Source organism: Salvelinus fontinalis, unplaced genomic scaffold (genome assembly GCF_029448725.1).
Source record: "Salvelinus fontinalis isolate EN_2023a unplaced genomic scaffold, ASM2944872v1 scaffold_0137, whole genome shotgun sequence".
In the NCBI taxonomy this organism is placed as follows: domain Eukaryota; kingdom Metazoa; phylum Chordata; class Actinopteri; order Salmoniformes; family Salmonidae; genus Salvelinus; species Salvelinus fontinalis.
The window spans coordinates 15,895-38,397 of record NW_026600346.1 but is presented as its reverse complement, the minus strand read 5'-3'; the positions used below and the strand labels follow the sequence as shown (position 1 = coordinate 38,397).

At 45.9% G+C, this 22,503-nt stretch overlaps 1 protein-coding gene across 1 annotated transcript in view; it reads left to right on the top strand.

Annotated features, from left to right (window-relative positions):
• LOC129843452 (regulator of G-protein signaling 7-like) overlaps window positions 1-22,171 on the top strand; it is a 43,578-nt gene extending 21,407 nt beyond the window's left edge. Inside the window, exon 4 of the mRNA XM_055912164.1 lies at window positions 21,836-22,171. Within this exon, the coding sequence (XP_055768139.1) occupies window positions 21,836-21,903 (68 nt within the window). The 3' untranslated portion in view covers window positions 21,904-22,171. The remainder of the gene's footprint in view (window positions 1-21,835) is intronic.
• The last annotated feature ends 332 nt before the right edge of the window (window positions 22,172-22,503 follow it).

Genomic DNA, 22,503 nt, shown 5'->3' with positions numbered 1-22,503 from the left:
CTGGGTCTCTGTACAGCACTTTGAGATATCAGCTGATGTAAGAAGGGTTATATAAATACATTTGATTTGATTTGACGGCTGTCTGAGAACTGGCTGGTCTATGGACTGGTGGAGCTGGAAGTGTGTTTTAGTGCTGTTTTAGTGATGCTGCTTCCTGTGTAACCCTGGATGCTGCTTCCTGTGTAACCCTAACCCTGGATGCTGCTTCCTGTGTAACCCTAACCCTGGATGCTGCTTCCTGTGTGACCCTGGATGTTGCTTCCTGTGTGACCCTAACCCTGGATGCTGCTTCCTGTGTAACCCTAACCCTGGATGCTGCTTCCTGTGTGACCCTAACCCTGCTTCCTGTGTAACCCTAACCCTGGATGCTGCTTCCTGTGTAACCCTAACCCTGGATGCTGCTTCCTGTGTGATCCTAACCCTGGATGCTGGTTCCTGTGTAACCCTAACCCTGGATGCTGCTTCCTGTGTAACCCTAACCCTGGATGATGCTTCCTGTGTGACCCTAACCCTGGATGCTGCTTCCTGTGTAACCCTAACCCTGGATGCTGCTTCCTGTGTGACCCTAACCCTGGATGCTGCTTCCTGTGTAACCCTAACCCTGGGTGCTGCTTCCTGTGTAACCCTAACCCTGGATGCTGCTTCCTGTGTAACCCTAACCCTGGATGCTGCTTCCTGTGTAACCCTAACCCTGGATGCTGCTTCCTGTGTGACCCTAACCCTGGATGCTGCTTCCTGTGTAACCCTAACCCTGGATGCTGCTTACTGTGTAACCCTAACCCTGGATGCTGCTTCCTGTGTAACCCTAACCCTGGAAGCTGCTTCCTGTGTAACCCTAACCCTGGATGCTGCTTCCTGTGTAACCCTAACCCTGGATGCTGCTTCCTGTGTAACCCTGGATGCTGCTTCCTGTGTAACCCTAACCCTGGATGCTGCTTCCTGTGTAATCCTGGATGCTGCTTCCTGTGTAACCCTAACCCTGGATGCTGCTTCCTGTGTAACCCTGGATGCTGCTTCCTGTGTAACCCTAACCCTGGATGCTGCTTCCTGTGTAACCCTAACCCTGGATGCTGCTTCCTGTGTAACCCTAACCCTGGGTGCTGCTTCCTGTGTGACCCTAACCCTGGATGCTGCTTCCTTTGTGACCCTAACCATGGATGCTGCTTCCTGTGTAACCCTAACCCTGGATGCTGCTTCCTGTGTAACCCTAACCCTGGATGCTGCTTCCTGTGTAACCCTAACCCTGGATGCTGCTTCCTGTGTAACCTTAACCCTGGATGCTGCTTCCTGTGTAACCCTAACCCTGGATGCTGCTTCCTGTGTGACCCTAACCCTGGATGCTGCTTCCTGTGTGACCCTAACCCTGGATGCTGCTTCCTGTGTAACCCTAACCCTGGATGCTGCTTCCTGTGTAACCCTAACCCTGGATGCTGCTTCCTGTGTAACCCTAACCCTGGATGCTGCTTCCTGTGTGACCCTAACCCTGGATGCTGCTTCCTGTGTAACCCTAACCCTGGATGCTGCTTCCTGTGTAACCCTAACCCTGGATGCTGCTTCCTGTGTAACCCTAACCCTGGTTGCTGCTTCCTGTGTAACCCTAACCCTGGATGCTGCTTCCTGTGTGACCCTAACCCTGGATGCTGCTTCCTGTGTAACCCTAACCCTGGATGCTGCTTCCTGTGTAACCCTAACCCTGGATGCTGCTTCCTGTGTAACCCTAACCCTGGAGGCTGCTTCCTGTGTGACCCTAACCCTGCTTCCTGTGTGACCCTAACCCTGGATGCTGCTTCCTGTGTGATCCTAACCCTGCTTCCTGTGTAACCCTAACCCTGGATGCTGCTTCCTGTGTGACCCTAACCCTGGATGCTGCTTCCTGTGTAACCCTAACCCTGGGTGCTGCTTCCTGTGTAACCCTAACCCTGGATGCTGCTTCCTGTGTAACCCTAACCCTGGATGCTGCTTCCTGTGTAACCCTAACCCTGGATGCTGCTTCCTGTGTGACCCTAACCCTGGATGCTGCTTCCTGTGTAACCCTAACCCTGGATGCTGCTTACTGTGTAACCCTAACCCTGGATGCTGCTTCCTGTGTAACCCTAATGCTGGATGCTGGATGCTGCTTCCTGTGTGACCCTAACCCTGGATGCTGCTTCCCGTGTAACCCTAACCCTGGGTGCTGCTTACTGTGTAACCCTAACCCTGGATGCTGCTTCCTGTGTAACCCTAACCCTGGATGCTGCTTACTGTGTAACCCTAACCCTGGATGCTGCTTCCTGTGTAACCCTAACCCTGGAAGCTGCTTCCTGTGTAACCCTAACCCTGGATGCTGCTTCCTGTGTAACCCTAACCCTGGATGCTGCTTCCTGTGTAACCCTAACCCTGGATGCTGCTTCCTGTGTAACCCTAACCCTGGATGCTGCTTCCTGTGTAACCTTAACCCTGGATGCTGCTTCCTGTGTAACCCTAACCCTGGATGCTGCTTCCTGTGTGACCCTAACCCTGGATGCTGCTTCCTGTGTGACCCTAACCCTGGATGCTGCTTCCTGTGTAACCCTAACCCTGGATGCTGCTTCCTGTGTAACCCTAACCCTGGATGCTGCTTCCTGTGTAACCCTAACCCTGGATGCTGCTTCCTGTGTAACCCTAACCCTGGATGCTGCTTCCTGTGTGACCCTAACCCTGGATGCTGCTTCCTGTGTAACCCTAACCCTGGATGCTGCTTCCTGTGTAACCCTGGATGCTGCTTCCTGTGTAACCCTAACCCTGGATGCTGCTTCCTGTGTAATCCTAACCCTGGATGCTGCTTCCTGTGTAACCCTAACCCTGGATGCTGCTTCCTGTGTGACCCTAACCCTGGATGCTGTTTCCTGTGTAACCCTAACCCTGGATGCTGCTTCCTGTGTAACCCTAACCCTGGATGCTGCTTCCTGTGTAACCCTAACCCTGGTTGCTGCTTCCTGTGTAACCCTAACCCTGGATGCTGCTTCCTGTGTGACCCTAACCCTGGATGCTGCTTCCTGTGTAACCCTAACCCTGGATGCTGCTTCCTGTGTAACCCTAACCCTGGATGCTGCTTCCTGTGTAACCCTAACCCTGGAGGCTGCTTCCTGTGTGACCCTAACCCTGCTTCCTGTGTGACCCTAACCCTGGATGCTGCTTCCTGTGTGATCCTAACCCTGCTTCCTGTGTAACCCTAACCCTGGATGCTGCTTCCTGTGTGACCCTAACCCTGGATGCTGCTTCCTGTGTAACCCTAACCCTGGGTGCTGCTTCCTGTGTAACCCTAACCCTGGATGCTGCTTCCTGTGTAACCCTAACCCTGGATGCTGCTTCCTGTGTAACCCTAACCCTGGATGCTGCTTCCTGTGTGACCCTAACCCTGGATGCTGCTTCCTGTGTAACCCTAACCCTGGATGCTGCTTACTGTGTAACCCTAACCCTGGATGCTGCTTCCTGTGTAACCCTAATGCTGGATGCTGGATGCTGCTTCCTGTGTGACCCTAACTCTGGATGCTGCTTCCTGTGTAACCCTAACCCTGGGTGCTGCTTCCTGTGTAACCCTAACTCTGGATGCTGCTTCCTGTGTAACCCTAACCCTGGATGCTGCTTCCTGTGTAACCTTAACCCTGGATGCTGCTTCCTGTGTGACCCTAACCCTGGATGCTGCTTCCTGTGTAACCCTAACCCTGGATGCTGCTTACTGTGTAACCCTAACCCTGGATGCTGCTTCCTGTGTAACCCTAACCCTGGAAGCTGCTTCCTGTGTAACCCTAACCCTGGATGCTGCTTCCTGTGTAACCCTAACCCTGGATGCTGCTTCCTGTGTAACCCTAACCCTGGATGCTGCTTCCTGTGTAACCCTAACCCTGGATGCTGCTTCCTGTGTAACCTTAACCCTGGATGCTGCTTCCTGTGTAACCCTAACCCTGGATGCTGCTTCCTGTGTGACCCTAACCCTGGATGCTGCTTCCTGTGTGACCCTAACCCTGGATGCTGCTTCCTGTGTAACCCTAACCCTGGATGCTGCTTCCTGTGTAACCCTAACCCTGGATGCTGCTTCCTGTGTAACCCTAACCCTGGATGCTGCTTCCTGTGTAACCCTAACCCTGGATGCTGCTTCCTGTGTGACCCTAACCCTGGATGCTGCTTCCTGTGTAACCCTAACACTGGATGCTGCTTCCTGTGTAACCCTAACCCTGGATGCTGCTTCCTGTGTAACCCTGGATGCTGCTTCCTGTGTAACCCTAACCCTGGATGCTGCTTCCTGTGTAACCCTAACCCTGGATGCTGCTTCCTGTGTAACCCTAACCCTGGATGCTGCTTCCTGTGTAACCCTAACCCTGGATGCTGCTTCCTGTGTAACCCTGGATGCTACTTCCTGTGTAACCCTAACCCTGGATGCTGCTTCCTGTGTGACCCTGGATGCTGCTTCCTGTGTGACCCTAACCCTGGATGCTGCTTCCTGTGTGACCCTGGATGCTGCTTCCTGTGTGACCCTAACCCTGGATGCTGCTTCCTGTGTGACCCTAACCCTGGATGCTGCTTCCTGTGTAACCCTGGATGCTGCTTCCTGTGTGACCTTGGATGCTGCTTCCTGTGTGACCCTAACCCTGGGTGCTGCTTCCCGTGTAACCCTGGATGCTGCTTCCTGTGTAACCCTAACCCTGGATGTTGCTTCCTGTGTAACCCTAACCCTGGATGCTGCTTCCTGTGTAACCCTAACCCTGGATGCTGCTTCCTGTGTAACCCTAACCCTGGATGCTGCTTCCTGTGTGACCCTAACCCTGGATGCTGCTTCCTGTGTAACCCTAACCCTGGATGCTGCTTACTGTGTAACCCTAACCCTGGATGCTGCTTCCTGTGTAACCCTAATGCTGGATGCTGGATGCTGCTTCCTGTGTGACCCTAACCCTGGATGCTGCTTCCCGTGTAACCCTAACCCTGGGTGCTGCTTCCTGTGTAACCCTAACTCTGGATGCTGCTTCCTGTGTAACCCTAACCCTGGATGCTGCTTCCTGTGTAACCTTAACCCTGGATGCTGCTTCCTGTGTGACCCTAACCCTGGATGCTGCTTCCTGTGTAACCCTAACCCTGGATGCTGCTTACTGTGTAACCCTAACCCTGGATGCTGCTTCCTGTGTAACCCTAACCCTGGAAGCTGCTTCCTGTGTAACCCTAACCCTGGATGCTGCTTCCTGTGTAACCCTAACCCTGGATGCTGCTTCCTGTGTAACCCTAACCCTGGATGCTGCTTCCTGTGTAACCCTAACCCTGGATGCTGCTTCCTGTGTAACCTTAACCCTGGATGCTGCTTCCTGTGTAACCCTAACCCTGGATGCTGCTTCCTGTGTGACCCTAACCCTGGATGCTGCTTCCTGTGTGACCCTAACCCTGGATGCTGCTTCCTGTGTAACCCTAACCCTGGATGCTGCTTCCTGTGTAACCCTAACCCTGGATGCTGCTTCCTGTGTAACCCTAACCCTGGATGCTGCTTCCTGTGTAACCCTGGATGCTGCTTCCTGTGTAACCCTAACCCTGGATGCTGCTTCCTGTGTAATCCTGGATGCTGCTTCCTGTGTAACCCTAACCCTGGATGCTGCTTCCTGTGTAACCCTGGATGCTGCTTCCTGTGTAACCCTAACCCTGGACGCTGCTTCCTGTGTAACCCTAACCCTGGATGCTGCTTCCTGTGTAACCCTAACCCTGGGTGCTGCTTCCTGTGTGACCCTAACCCTGGATGCTGCTTCCTTTGTGACCCTAACCATGGATGCTGCTTCCTGTGTAACCCTAACCCTGGATGCTGCTTCCTGTGTAACCCTAACCCTGGATGCTGCTTCCTGTGTAACCCTAACCCTGGATGCTGCTTCCTGTGTAACCTTAACCCTGGATGCTGCTTCCTGTGTAACCCTAACCCTGGATGCTGCTTCCTGTGTGACCCTAACCCTGGATGCTGCTTCCTGTGTGACCCTAACCCTGGATGCTGCTTCCTGTGTAACCCTAACCCTGGATGCTGCTTCCAGTGTAACCCTAACCCTGGATGCTGCTTCCTGTGTAACCCTAACCCTGGATGCTGCTTCCTGTGTGACCCTAACCCTGGATGCTGTTTCCTGTGTAACCCTAACCCTGGATGCTGCTTCCTGTGTAACCCTAACCCTGGATGCTGCTTCCTGTGTAACCCTAACCCTGGTTGCTGCTTCCTGTGTAACCCTAACCCTGGATGCTGCTTCCTGTGTGACCCTAACCCTGGATGCTGCTTCCTGTGTAACCCTAACCCTGGATGCTGCTTCCTGTGTAACCCTAACCCTGGATGCTGCTTCCTGTGTAACCCTAACCCTGGAGGCTGCTTCCTGTGTGACCCTAACCCTGCTTCCTGTGTGACCCTAACCCTGGATGCTGCTTCCTGTGTGATCCTAACCCTGCTTCCTGTGTAACCCTAACCCTGGATGCTGCTTCCTGTGTGACCCTAACCCTGGATGCTGCTTCCTGTGTAACCCTAACCCTGGGTGCTGCTTCCTGTGTAACCCTAACCCTGGATGCTGCTTCCTGTGTAACCCTAACCCTGGATGCTGCTTCCTGTGTAACCCTAACCCTGGATGCTGCTTCCTGTGTGACCCTAACCCTGGATGCTGCTTCCTGTGTAACCCTAACCCTGGATGCTGCTTACTGTGTAACCCTAACCCTGGATGCTGCTTCCTGTGTAACCCTAATGCTGGATGCTGGATGCTGCTTCCTGTGTGACCCTAACCCTGGATGCTGCTTCCTGTGTAACCCTAACCCTGGGTGCTGCTTCCTGTGTAACCCTAACTCTGGATGCTGCTTCCTGTGTAACCCTAACCCTGGATGCTGCTTCCTGTGTAACCTTAACCCTGGATGCTGCTTCCTGTGTGACCCTAACCCTGGATGCTGCTTCCTGTGTAACCCTAACCCTGGATGCTGCTTACTGTGTAACCCTAACCCTGGATGCTGCTTCCTGTGTAACCCTAACCCTGGAAGCTGCTTCCTGTGTAACCCTAACCCTGGATGCTGCTTCCTGTGTAACCCTAACCCTGGATGCTGCTTCCTGTGTAACCCTAACCCTGGATGCTGCTTCCTGTGTAACCTTAACCCTGGATGCTGCTTCCTGTGTAACCCTAACCCTGGATGCTGCTTCCTGTGTGACCCTAACCCTGGATGCTGCTTCCTGTGTGACCCTAACCCTGGATGCTGCTTCCTGTGTAACCCTAACCCTGGATGCTGCTTCCTGTGTAACCCTAACCCTGGATGCTGCTTCCTGTGTAACCCTAACCCTGGATGCTGCTTCCTGTGTAACCCTAACCCTGGATGCTGCTTCCTGTGTGACCCTAACCCTGGATGCTGCTTCCTGTGTAACCCTAACACTGGATGCTGCTTCCTGTGTAACCCTAACCCTGGATGCTGCTTCCTGTGTAACCCTGGATGCTGCTTCCTGTGTAACCCTAACCCTGGATGCTGCTTCCTGTGTAACCCTAACCCTGGATGCTGCTTCCTGTGTAACCCTAACCCTGGATGCTGCTTCCTGTGTAACCCTAACCCTGGATGCTGCTTCCTGTGTAACCCTGGATGCTGCTTCCTGTGTAACCCTAACCCTGGATGCTGCTTCCTGTGTGACCCTGGATGCTGCTTCCTGTGTGACCCTAACCCTGGATGCTGCTTCCTGTGTGACCCTGGATGCTGCTTCCTGTGTGACCCTAACCCTGGATGCTGCTTCCTGTGTGACCCTAACCCTGGATGCTGCTTCCTGTGTAACCCTGGATGCTGCTTCCTGTTTGACCTTGGATGCTGCTTCCTGTGTGACCCTAACCCTGGGTGCTGCTTCCCGTGTAACCCTGGATGCTGCTTCCTGTGTAACCCTAACCCTGGATGTTGCTTCCTGTGTAACCCTAACCCTGGATGCTGCTTCCTGTGTAACCCTAACCCTGGATGCTGCTTCCTGTGTGACCCTAACCCTGGATGCTGCTTCCTGTGTAACCCTGGATGCTGTTTCCTGTGTAACCCTTGATGCTGCTTCCTGTGTAACCCTAACCCTTGATGCTGCTTCCTGTGTAACCCTGGATGCTGCTTCCTGTGTAACCCTAACCCTGGATGCTGCTTCCTGTGTAACCCTGGATGCTGCTTCCTGTGTGACCTTGGATGCTGCTTCCTGTGTGACCCTAACCCTGGATGCTGCTTTCTTTGTAACCCTTGATGCTGCTTCCTGTGTAACCCTAACCCTTGATGCTGCTTCCTGTGTAACCCTAACCCTGGACGCTGCTTCCTAACTGAGTGTTGTGTAATGTACCAGCAGAATTATGGAACCATGCTGCTGGATACATGATCTTAGAAGGTACAGGTCTGACGCAGTACTACTCTCTCTGATACTACTGGAACTGCTTCCTGTGGGGGCTGTCATGTAGTTGAATGTAGGTTAAAGTTATCAGAGAGGATCAGATGGTTTCAGAGAGTGTTTTTGGAGTAGAGGAGGGTCGAGGACTCTGTCAATAACACAGGTAGCTAGTGCCCTGCTCTCCAGATGGTTACGCAAGTCTGCAGAACACTGGAATAGAATTTAGAACACTAGAACATTAGAATAGTCTGCAGAACACTGGAGTTGAATTTAGAACACTAGAACATTAGAATAGTCTGCAGAACACTGGAGTTGAATTTAGAACACTAGAACATTAGAATAGTCTGCAGAACACTGGAGTTGAATTTAGAACACTTTAACATTAGAATAGTCTGCAGAACACTGGAGTTGAATTTAGAACACTAGAACATTAGAATAGTCTGCAGAACACTGGAGTTGAATTTAGAACACTAGAACATTAGAATAGTCTGCAGAACACTGGAATAGAATTTAGAACACTAGAACATTAGAATAGTCTGCAGAACACTGGAGTTGAATTTAGAACACTAGAACATTAGAATAGTCTGCAGAACACTGGAGTTGAATTTAGAACACTAGAACATTAGAATAGTCTGCAGAACACTGGAGTTGAATTTAGAACACTAGAACATTAGAATAGTCTGCAGAACACTGGAGTTGAATTTAGAACACTAGAACATTAGAATAGTCTGCAGAACACTGGAGTTGAATTTAGAACACTAGAACATTAGAATAGTCTGCAGAACACTGGAGTTGAATTTAGAACACTAGAACATTAGAATAGTCTGCAGAACACTGGAGTTGAATTTAGAACACTAGAACATTAGAATAGTCTGCAGAACACTGGAGTTGAATTTAGAACACTAGAACATTAGAATAGTCTGCAGAACACTGGAGTTGAATTTAGAACACTAGAACATTAGAATAGTCTGCAGAACACTGGAGTTGAATTTAGAACACTAGAACATTAGAATAGTCTGCAGAACACTGGAGTTGAATTTAGAACACTAGAACATTAGAATAGTCTGCAGAACACTGGAGTTTAATTTAGAACACTAGAACATTAGAATAGTCTGCAGAACACTGGAGTTGAATTTAGAACACTAGAACATTAGAATAGTCTGCAGAACACTGGAGTTGAATTTAGAACACTAGAACATTAGAATAGTCTGCAGAACACTGGAGTTGAATTTAGAACACTAGAACATTAGAATAGTCTGCAGAACACTGGAGTTTAATTTAGAACATTAGAATAGTCTGCAGAACACTGGAGTGAATTTAGAACACTAGAACATTAGAATAGTCTGCAGAACACTGGAGTTGAATTTAGAACACTAGAACATTAGAATAGTCTGCAGAACACTGGAGTTGAATTTAGAACACTAGAACATTAGAATAGTCTGCAGAACACTGGAGTTGAATTTAGAACACTAGAACATTAGAATAGTCTGCAGAACACTGGAGTTGAATTTAGAACACTAGAACATTAGAATAGTCTGCAGAACACTGGAGTTGAATTTAGAACACTAGAACATTAGAATAGTCTGCAGAACACTGGAGTTGAATTTAGAACACTAGAACATTAGAATAGTCTGCAGAACACTGGAATAGAATTTAGAACACTAGAACATTAGAATAGTCTGCAGAACACTGGAGTTGAATTTAGAACACTAGAACATTAGAATAGTCTGCAGAACACTGGAGTTGAATTTAGAACACTAGAACATTAGAATAGTCTGCAGAACACTGGAGTTGAATTTAGAACACTAGAACATTAGAATAGTCTGCAGAACACTGGAGTTGAATTTAGAACACTAGAACATTAGAATAGTCTGCAGAACACTGGAGTTGAATTTAGAACACTAGAACATTAGAATAGTCTGCAGAACACTGGAGTTGAATTTAGAACACTAGAACATTAGAATAGTCTGCAGAACACTGGAGTTGAATTTAGAACACTAGAACATTAGAATAGTCTGCAGAACACTGGAGTTGAATTTAGAACACTAGAACATTAGAATAGTCTGCAGAACACTGGAGTTGAATTTAGAACACTAGAACATTAGAATAGTCTGCAGAACACTGGAGTTGAATTTAGAACACTAGAACATTAGAATAGTCTGCAGAACACTGGAGTTGAATTTAGAACACTAGAACATTAGAATAGTCTGCAGAACACTGGAGTTTAATTTAGAACACTAGAACATTAGAATAGTCTGCAGAACACTGGAGTTGAATTTAGAACACTAGAACATTAGAATAGTCTGCAGAACACTGGAGTTGAATTTAGAACACTAGAACATTAGAATAGTCTGCAGAACACTGGAGTTGAATTTAGAACACTAGAACATTAGAATAGTCTGCAGAACACTGGAGTTTAATTTAGAACATTAGAATAGTCTGCAGAACACTGGAGTTGAATTTAGAACACTAGAACATTAGAATAGTCTGCAGAACACTGGAGTTGAATTTAGAACACTAGAACATTAGAATAGTCTGCAGAACACTGGAGTTGAATTTAGAACACTAGAACATTAGAATAGTCTGCAGAACACTGGAGTTGAATTTAGAACACTAGAACATTAGAATAGTCTGCAGAACACTGGAGTTGAATTTAGAACACTAGAACATTAGAATAGTCTGCAGAACACTGGAGTTTAATTTAGAACACTAGAACATTAGAATAGTCTGCAGAACACTGGAGTTGAATTTAGAACACTAGAACATTAGAATAGTCTGCAGAACACTGGAGTTGAATTTAGAACACTAGAACATTAGAATAGTCTGCAGAACACTGGAGTTGAATTTAGAACACTAGAACATTAGAATAGTCTGCAGAACACTGGAGTTGAATTTAGAACACTAGAACATTAGAATAGTCTGCAGAACACTGGAGTTTAATTTAGAACACTAGAACATTAGAATAGTCTGCAGAACACTGGAGTTTAATTTAGAACACTAGAACATTAGAATAGTCTGCAGAACACTGGAGTTGAATTTAGAACACTAGAACATTAGAATAGTCTGCAGAACACTGGAGTTGAATTTAGAACACTAGAACATTAGAATAGTCTGCAGAACACTGGAGTTTAATTTAGAACATTAGAATAGTCTGCAGAACACTGGAGTTGAATTTAGAACACTAGAACATTAGAATAGTCTGCAGAACACTGGAGTTGAATTTAGAACACTAGAACATTAGAATAGTCTGCAGAACACTGGAGTTGAATTTAGAACACTAGAACATTAGAATAGTCTGCAGAACACTGGAGTTGAATTTAGAACACTAGAACATTAGAATAGTCTGCAGAACACTGGAGTTGAATTTAGAACACTAGAACATTAGAATAGTCTGCAGAACACTGGAGTTTAATTTAGAACACTAGAACATTAGAATAGTCTGCAGAACACTGGAGTTGAATTTAGAACACTAGAACATTAGAATAGTCTGCAGAACACTGGAGTTGAATTTAGAACACTAGAACATTAGAATAGTCTGCAGAACACTGGAGTTTAATTTAGAACACTAGAACATTAGAATAGTCTGCAGAACACTGGAGTTGAATTTAGAACACTAGAACATTAGAATAGTCTGCAGAACACTGGAGTTTAATTTAGAACACTAGAACATTAGAATAGTCTGCAGAACACTGGAGTTGAATTTAGAACACTAGAACATTAGAATAGTCTGCAGAACACTGGAGTTGAATTTAGAACACTAGAACATTAGAATAGTCTGCAGAACACTGGAGTTGAATTTAGAACACTAGAACATTAGAATAGTCTGCAGAACACTGGAGTTGAATTTAGAACACTAGAACATTAGAATAGTCTGCAGAACACTGGAGTTTAATTTAGAACACTAGAACATTAGAATAGTCTGCAGAACACTGGAGTTGAATTTAGAACACTAGAACATTAGAATAGTCTGCAGAACACTGGAGTTGAATTTAGAACACTAGAACATTAGAATAGTCTGCAGAACACTGGAGTTTAATTTAGAACACTAGAACATTAGAATAGTCTGCAGAACACTGGAATAGAATTTAGAACACTAGAACATTAGAATAGTCTGCAGAACACTGGAGTTGAATTTAGAACACTAGAACATTAGAATAGTCTGCAGAACACTGGAGTTGAATTTAGAACACTAGAACATTAGAATAGTCTGCAGAACACTGGAGTTGAATTTAGAACACTAGAACATTAGAATAGTCTGCAGAACACTGGAGTTGAATTTAGAACACTAGAACATTAGAATAGTCTGCAGAACACTGGAGTTGAATTTAGAACACTAGAACATTAGAATAGTCTGCAGAACACTGGAGTTGAATTTAGAACACTAGAACATTAGAATAGTCTGCAGAACACTGGAGTTGAATTTAGAACACTAGAACATTAGAATAGTCTGCAGAACACTGGAGTTGAATTTAGAACACTAGAACATTAGAATAGTCTGCAGAACACTGGAGTTGAATTTAGAACACTAGAACATTAGAATAGTCTGCAGAACACTGGAGTTGAATTTAGAACACTAGAACATTAGAATAGTCTGCAGAACACTGGAGTTGAATTTAGAACACTAGAACATTAGAATAGTCTGCAGAACACTGGAGTTGAATTTAGAACACTAGAACATTAGAATAGTCTGCAGAACACTGGAGTTGAATTTAGAACACTAGAACATTAGAATAGTCTGCAGAACACTGGAGTTGAATTTAGAACACTAGAACATTAGAATAGTCTGCAGAACACTGGAGTTTAATTTAGAACACTAGAACATTAGAATAGTCTGCAGAACACTGGAGTTGAATTTAGAACACTAGAACATTAGAATAGTCTGCAGAACACTGGAGTTGAATTTAGAACACTAGAACATTAGAATAGTCTGCAGAACACTGGAGTTGAATTTAGAACACTAGAACATTAGAATAGTCTGCAGAACACTGGAGTTGAATTTAGAACACTAGAACTTTGGAATAGAATCAGAACACTGGAGTAGAATTTAGAACACTAGAACATTGGAATAGAATCAGAACACTGGAGTTGAATTTAGAACACTAGAACTTTGGAATAGAATCAGAACACTGGTGTTGAATTTAGAACACTAGAACTTTGGAATAGAATCAGAACACTGGAGTTGAATTTAGAACACTAGAACTTTGGAATAGAATCAGAACACTGGAGTTGAATTTAGAACACTAGAACTTTGGAATAGAATCAGAACACTGGAGTTGAAGTGTCTGTCACCTGGTGTGTCCTGCTCCATGAGGGTTGATAAGGCTGTAATTAAAGTCTAGTGCCTTTCAACAGTAGTGTTCTATATAGGGAATAGGGCTCTGGTCAACAGTAGTGTTCTATATAGGGAATAGGGCTCTGGTCAACAGTAGTGTTCTATATAGGGAATAGGGCCCTGGTCAACAGTAGTGTTCTATATAGGGAATAGGGCTCTGGTCAACAGTAGTGTTCTATATAGGGAATAGGGCTCTGGTCAACAGTAGTGTTCTATATAGGGAATAGGGCTCTGAATGGAGCCTTTATTCTGATTGGAGGAGCTGTGAGTAGTGCTGTCCATGGTGCTGAATGGAGCCTTTATTCTGATTGGAGGAGCAGTGAGTAGTGCTGTCCATGGTGCTGAATGGAGCCTTTATTCTGATTGGAGGAGCAGTTAGTAGTGCTGTCCGTGGTGCTGAACGGAGCCTTTATTCTGATTGGAGGAGCTGTGAGTAGTGCTATATGGAGCCTTTATTCTGATTGGAGGAGCAGTGAGTAGTGCTGTCCATGGTGCTGAACGGAGCCTTTATTCTGATTGGAGGAGCTGTGAGTAGTGCTATATGGAGCCTTTATTCTGATTGGAGGAGCAGTGAGTAGTGCTGTCCATGGTGCTGAATGGAGCCTTTATTCTGATTGGAGGAGCAGTGAGTAGTGCTGTCCATGGTGCTGAATAGAGCCTTTATTCTGATTGGAGGAGCTGTGAGTAGTGCTGTCCATGGTGCTGAACGGAGCCTTTATTCTGATTGGAGGAGCAGTGAGTAGTGCTGTCCATGGTGCTGAATGGAGCCGTGAGTAGTGCTGTCCATGGTGCTGAACGGAGCCTTTATTCTGATTGGAGGAGCAGTGAGTAGTGCTGTCCATGGTGCTGAACGGAGCCTTTATTCTGATTGGAGGAGCAGTGAGTAGTGCTGTCCATGGTGCTGAACGGAGCCTTTATTCTGATTGGAGGAGCTGTGAGTAGTGCTGTCCATGGTGCTGAATGGAGCCTTTATTCTGATTGGAGGAGCTGTGAGTAGTGCTGTCCATGGTGCTGAATGGAGCCTTTATTCTGATTGGAGGAGCTGTGAGTAGTGCTGTCCATGGTGCTGAATGGAGCCTTTATTCTGATTGGAGGAGCTGTGAGTAGTGCTGTCCATGGTGCTGAAAGGAGCCTTTATTCTGATTGGAGGAGCAGTGAGTAGTGCTGTCCATGGTGCTGAATGGAGCCTTTATTCTGATTGGAGGAGCAGTGAGTAGTGCTGTCCATGGTGCTGAATGGAGCCTTTATTCTGATTGGAGGAGCTGTGAGTAGTGCTGTCCATGGTGCTGAATGGAGCCTTTATTCTGATAGGAGCTGTGAGTAGTGCTGTCCATGGTGCTGAATGGAGCCTTTATTCTGATTGGAGGAGCTGTGAGTAGTGCTGTCCATGGTGCTGAAAGGAGCCTTTATTCTGATTGGAGGAGCTGTGAGTAGTGCTGTCCATGGTGCTGAATGGAGCCTTTATTCTGATTGGAGGAGCAGTGAGTAGTGCTGTCCATGGTGCTGAATGGAGCCTTTATTCTGATTGGAGGAGCTGTGAGTAGTGCTGTCCATGGTGCTGAATGGAGCCTTTATTCTGATAGGAGCTGTGAGTAGTACTGTCCATGGTGCTGAATGGAGCCTTTATTCTGATTGGAGGAGCTGTGAGTAGTGCTGTCCATGGTGCTGAATGGAGCCTTTATTCTGATTGGAGGAGCTGTGAGTAGTGCTGTCCATGGTGCTGAACGGAGCCTTTATTCTGATTGGAGGAGCTGTGAGTAGTGCTGTCCATGGTGCTGAATGGAGCCTTTATTCTGATAGGAGCTGTGAGTAGTACTGTCCATGGTGCTGAATGGAGCCTTTATTCTGATTGGAGGAGCTGTGAGTAGTGCTGTCCATGGTGCTGAATGGAGCCTTTATTCTGATTGGAGGAGCTGTGAGTAGTGCTGTCCATGGTGCTGAAAGGAGCCTTTATTCTGATTGGAGGAGCTGTGAGTAGTGCTGTCCATGGTTCTGAATGGAGCCTTTATTCTGATTGGAGGAGCTGTGAGTAGTGCTGTCCATGGTTCTGAATGGAGCCAATATTCTGATAGGAGCTACTGTCAATACTGTAGGAGCTGTGAGTAGTGCTGTCCATGGTTCTGAATGGAGCCATTATTCTGATAGGAGCTACTGTCAATACTGTAGGAGCAGTGAGTAGTGCTGTCCATGGTTCTGAATGGAGCCAATATTCTGATAGGAGCTACTGTCAATACTGTAGGAGCTGTGAGTAGTGCTGTCCATGGTTCTGAATGGAGCCAATATTCTGATAGGAGCTACTGTCAATACTGTAGGAGCTGTGAGTAGTGCTGTCCATGGTTCTGAATGGAGCCAATATTCTGATAGGAGCTACTGTCAATACTGTAGGAGCTGTGAGTAGTGCTGTCCATGGTTCTGAATGGAGCCAATATTCTGATAGGAGCTACTGTCAATACTGTAGGAGCTGTGAGTAGTGCTGTCCATGGTTCTGAATGGAGCCATTATTCTGATAGGAGCTACTGTCAATACTGTAGGAGCTGTGAGTAGTGCTGTCCATGGTTCTGAATGGAGCCAATATTCTGATAGGAGCTACTGTCAATACTGTAGGAGCTGTGAGTAGTGCTGTCCATGGTTCTGAATGGAGCCATTATTTTGATAGGAGCTACTGTCAATACTGTAGGAGCTGTGAGTAGTGCTGTCCATGGTTCTGAATGGAGCCAATATTCTGATAGGAGCTACTGTCAATACTGTAGGAGCTGTGAGTAGTGCTGTCCATGGTGCTGGATTGAGCCTTTTATATTCAAATCGTATGGGTCTATTAGAATCATATGGGTCCAAAGAGGGTCTATTAGAATCATATGGGTCCAAAGAGGGTCTATTAGAATCATATGGGTTCATAGAGAGTCTATTAGAATCATATGGGTCCATAGAGGGTCTATTAGAATCATATGGGTCCATAGAGGGTCTGTTAGAATCACATGGGTCCATACAGGGTCTATTAGAATCATATGGGTCCATAGAGAGTCTGTTAGAATCATATGGGTCTATAGAGGGTCTGTTAGAATCATATGGGTCCATAGAGAGTCTGTTAGAATCATATGGGTCTATAGAGGGTCTGTTAGAATCATATGGGTCCATAGAGAATCTGTTAGAATCATATGTGTCCATAGAGGGTCTATTAGAATCATATGGGTCCATAGAGAGTCTGTTAGAATCATATGGGTCTATAGAGGGTATATTAGAATCATATGGGTCCATAGAGAGTCTGTTAGAATCATATGGGTCTATAGAGGGTCTGTTAGAATCATATGGGTCCATAGAGAATCTGTTAGAATCATATATGTCCATAGAGGGTCTATTAGAATCATATGGGTCCATAGAGATTCTATTAGAATCATATGGGTCCATAGAGGTTCTATTAGAATCATATGGGTCCATACAGGGTCTATTAGAATCATATGGGTCCATAGAGGGTCTGTTAGAATCATATGGGTCCATAAAGGGTCTATTAGAATCATATGGGTCCATAGAGAGTCTATTAGAATCATGTGGGTCCATAGAGAGTCTATTAGAATCATGTGGGCCTATAGAGAGTCTATTAGAATCATATGGGTCCATAGAGAGTCTGTTAGAATCATATGGGTCTATAGAGGGTCTGTTAGAATCATATGGGTCCATAGAGGATCTGTTAGAATCATATGGGTCTATAGAGGGTCTGTTAGAATCATGTGGGTCCATAGAGGGTCTACTAGGATTGTATGGTTCCGTAGAGTGTTTGTGTGTGTGCATCTCTACAGTATATGTTTATGTGATTTAGATCGGACCAGGTTTGTATTCCGTGCCTTGGATTTTATTTCGGCAAGGCCTTGCTTTTTTTTCACTGTGAAATTACGTTGTAAAATAAAATGCTCCATAGAATTTCCACTGATTGTCATTTTATTTGATTAGCTAACCGTGATTAACGCCATTCAGGTAAATATAGACACTTGACTTGTTTATCCAAACCCAGCAGTTGGCTTTGTGTGTTCTGTGTTCTAATCTACATTCTAATGTCGTCTCTGCAGATTGAATCCTAGTCAGACTTTTCCCTTTATTCTGTAATGTAGTCTCTGCAGGTTGACTCTGACTCTCTTTTCCCTTGATTCTGTCTGGTCCTTAAGAAATGGATTGGAGTGCGGTGAATATAGACTGCTAGGAGATTGGATTGGAGAGCGGTGAATATAGACTGCTAGGAGATTGGATTGGAGAGAGGTGAATATAGACTGCTAGGAGATTGGATTGGGGAGCGGGGGATATAGACTGCTAGGACAATGGATTGGGGAGAGGTGAATATAGACTGCTAGGAGATTGGATTGGGGAGCGGTGAATATAGACTGCTAGGAGATTGGATTGGGGAGCGGTGAATATAGACTGCTAGGAGATTGGATTGGGGAGCGGTGAATATAGACTGCTAGGACAATGGATTGGGGAGCGGTGAATATAGACTGCTAGGAGATTGGATTGGGGAGCGGTGAATATAGACTGCTAGGAGATTGGATTGGAGAGCGGTGAATATAGACTGCTAGGAGATTGGATTGGGGAGAGGTGAATATAGACTGCTAGGAGATTGGATTGGGGAGCGGTGAATATAGACTGCTAGGAGATTGGATTGGAGAGCGGTGAATATAGACTGCTAGGAGATTGGATTGGAGAGAGGTGAATATAGACTGCTAGGAGATTGGATTGGGGAGCGGGGGATATAGACTGCTAGGACAATGGATTGGGGAGCGGTGAATATAGACTGCTAGGAGATTGGATTGGGGAGCGGTGAAAATAGACTGCTAGGAGATTGGAGAGCGGTGAATATAGACTGCCAGGAGATTCGATTGGGGAGCGGTGAATATAGACTGCTAGGAGATTGGATTGGGGGGCGGTGAATATAGACTGTTAGGAGATTGGATTGGGGAGCGGTGAATATAGACTGTTAGGAGATTGGATTGGGGAGCGGTGAATATAGACTGCTAGGAGATTGGATTGGGGAGCGGTGAATATAGACTGCTAGGAGATTGGATTGGGGAGCGGTGAATATAGACTGTTAGGAGATTGGATTGGGGAGCGGTGAATATAGACTGCTAGGAGATTGGATTGGGGAGCGGTGAATATAGACTGCTAGGAGATTGGATCGGGGAGCGGTGAATATATACTGCTAGGAGATTGGATCGGGGAGCGGTGAATATAGACTGCTAGGAGATTGGATTGGGGAGCGGTGAATATAGACTGTTAGGAGATTGGGGAGCGGTGAATATAGACTGCTAGGAGATTGGATTGGGGAGCGGTGAATATAGACTGTTAGGAGATTGGATTGGAGAGTGGTGAATATAGACTGTTAGGAGATTGGATTGGGGAGCGGTGAATATAGACTGTTAGGAGATTGGGGAGCGGTGAATATAGACTGCTAGGAGATTGGATTAGGGAGCGGTGAATATAGACTGCTAGGAGATTGGGGAGCGGTGAATATAGACTGCTAGGAGATTGGATTGGGGAGCCGTGAATATAGACTGCTAGGAGATTGGATTGGGGAGCGGTGAATATAGACTGCTAGGAGATTGGATTGGGGAGCGGTGAATATAGACTGCTAGGAGATTGGATTGGGGAGCGGTGAATATAGACCGCTAGGAGATTGGATTGGAGAGCGGTGAATATAGACTGCTAGGAGATTGGATTGGGGAGTGGTGAATATAGACTGAATATAGACTGTTAGGAGATTGGATTGGGGAGCGGTGAATATAGACTGTTAGGAGATTGGGGAGAGGTGAATATAGACTGCTAGGAGATTGGATTGGGGAGCGGTGAATATAGACTGCTAGGAGATTGGATTGGGGAGCGGTGAATATAGACTGCTAGGAGATTGGATTGGGGAGAGGTGAATATAGACTGCTAGGAGATTGGATTGGGGAGCGGTGAATATAGACTGCTAGGAGATTGGATTGGGGAGCGGTGAATATAGACTGTTAGGAGATTGGATTGGGGAGCGGTGAATATAGACTGTTAGGAGATTGGATTGGAGAGCGGTGAATATAGACTGTTAGGAGATTGGATTGGGGAGCGGTGAATATAGACTGCTAGGAGAATGGATTGGGGAGCGGGGGATATAGACTGCTAGGAGAATGGATTGGGGAGCGGTGAATATAGACCGCTAGGAGATTGGATTGGGGAGCGGTGAATATAGACTGCTAGGAGATTGGGGAGCGGTGAATATAGACTGCTAGGAGATTGGATTGGGGAGCGGTGAATATAGACTGCTAGGAGATTGGATTGGGGAGCGGGGGATATAGACTGCTAGGAGATTGGATTGGGGAGCGGTGAATATAGACTGCTAGGAGATTGGATTGGGGAGCGGGGGATATAGACTGCTAGGAGATTGGATTGGGGAGCGGTGAATATAGACTGCTAGGAGATTGGATTGGGGAGCGGTGAATATAGACTGCTAGGAGATTGGATTGGGGAGCGGTGAATATAGACTGCTAGGAGAATGGATTGGGGAGCGGTGAATATAGACTGCTAGGAGATTGGATTGGGGAGCGGTGAATATAGACTGCTAGGAGAATGGATTGGGGAGTGGTGAATATAGACTGCTAGGAGATTGGATTGGGGAGCGGTGAATATAGACTGTTAGGAGAATGGATTGGGGAGCGGTGAATATAGACTGTTAGGAGATTGGATTGGGGAGCGGTGAATATAGACTGCTAGGAGAATGGATTGGGGAGCGGTGAATATAGACTGCTAGGAGATTAGATTGGGGAGCGGTGAATATAGACTGCTAGGAGATTGGATTGGGGAGCGGTGAATATAGACTGCTAGGAGATTGGATTGGGGAGCGGTGAATATAGACTGCTAGGAGATTGGGGAGCGGTGAATATAGACTGCTAGGAGATTGGATTGGGGAGCGGTGAATATAGACTGCTAGGAGATTGGATTGGGGAGCGGTGAATATAGACTGCTAGGAGAATGGATTGGGGAGCGGTGAATATAGACTGCTAGGAGATTGGATTGGGGAGCGGTGAATATAGACTGCCAGGAGATTGGATTGGGGAGCGGTGAATATAGACTGCCAGGAGATTGGATTGGGGAGCGGTGAATATAGACTGAATATAGACTGTTAGGAGATTGGATTGGGGAGCGGTGAATATAGACTGAATATAGACTGTTAGGAGATTGGATTGGGGAGCGGTGAATATAGACTGAATATAGACTGTTAGGAGATTGGATTGGGGAGCGGTGAATATAGACTGAATATAGACTGCTAGGAGATTGGATTGGGGAGCGGTGAATATAGACTGCCAGGAGATTGGATTGGGGAGCGGTGAATATAGACTGCTAGGAGATTGGGGAGCGGTGAATATAGACTGCTAGGAGATTGGATTGGGGAGCGGTGAATATAGACTGCCAGGAGATTGGATTGGGGAGCGGTGAATATAGACTGCCAGGAGATTGGATTGGGGAGCGGTGAATATAGACTGCCAGGAGATTGGATTGGGGAGCGGTGAATATAGACTGCTAGGAGATTGGATTGGGGAGCGGTGAATATAGACTGCCAGGAGATTGGATTGGGGAGCGGTGAATATAGACTGTTAGGAGATTGGATTGGGGAGCGGTGAATATAGACTGCCAGGAGATTGGATTGGGGAGCGGTGAATATAGACTGCTAGGAGATTGGATTGGGGAGCGGTGAATATAGACTGCTAGGAGATTGGATTGGGGAGCGGTGAATATAGACTGCTAGGAGATTGGATTGGGGAGCGGTGAATATAGACTGCCAGGAGATTTGCTGCAGTAAGGAAAGGAGAGCCGTGGTGATGTTCCAGACTCACCTCTCCTTTTGATATGCACGTAACAATATACCATACATGAGAAGAGACATTTATGTTAAGTTATTTAAATATGTTATTTTTTCCGCTCACATGTTTTTCATACCAGCAGAAGCAGAATGTTGAGTGTTTTGTTTTGTCTTGCAGAATGTTGAGTGTTTTGTTTTGTCTTGCAGAATGTTGAGTGTTTTGTTTTGTCTTGCAGAATGTTGAGTGTTTTGTTTTGTCTTGCAGAATGTTGAGTGTTTTGTTTTGTCTTGCAGAATGTTGAGTGTTTTGTTTTGTCTTGCAGAATGTTGAGTGTTTTGTTTTGTCTTGCAGGTTCTGACATTGTACAGTGGATGATCAAAAACCTAAACATTGATGATCAAGGTAAGATTTATTTATGATGTTATTTACATTCAATGTGCCTGTTTTTGGTGTTGATGTATCATTGGAAATGTCAGCAACTCAACTGTTTCATATCTAATGTTTTGGTTTTCCTAATGAAGGATCTGAACGATTCAGACTCTAAATTCCTAGAAATCCAGAATGATCCAACAACCATTCAAATACATTACTTTGTTTCCTCTGAAATGCTTCAGATTTTTTAACATTCAATGTGATTTGACTTGTTGTATCAAAGCCATCAGTTCAATGGTCTTGACTTGTTGTATCAGTGCCATCAGCTCAATAGTCTTGACTTGTTGTACCAATAGTCTTGACTTGTTGTATCAATGGTCTTGACTTGTTGTATCAATAGTCTTGACTTGTTGTATCAATAGTCTTGACTTGTTGTATCAATAGTCTTGACTTGTTGTATCAATAGTCTTGACTTGTTGTATCAATAGTCTTGACTTGTTGTATCAATAGTCTTGACTTGTACCAATAGTCTTGACTTGTTGTATCAATAGTCTTGACTTGTTGTATCAACAGTCTTGACTTGTTGTATCAACAGTCTTGACTTGTTGTACCAATAGTCTTGACTTGTTGTATCAATAGTCTTGACT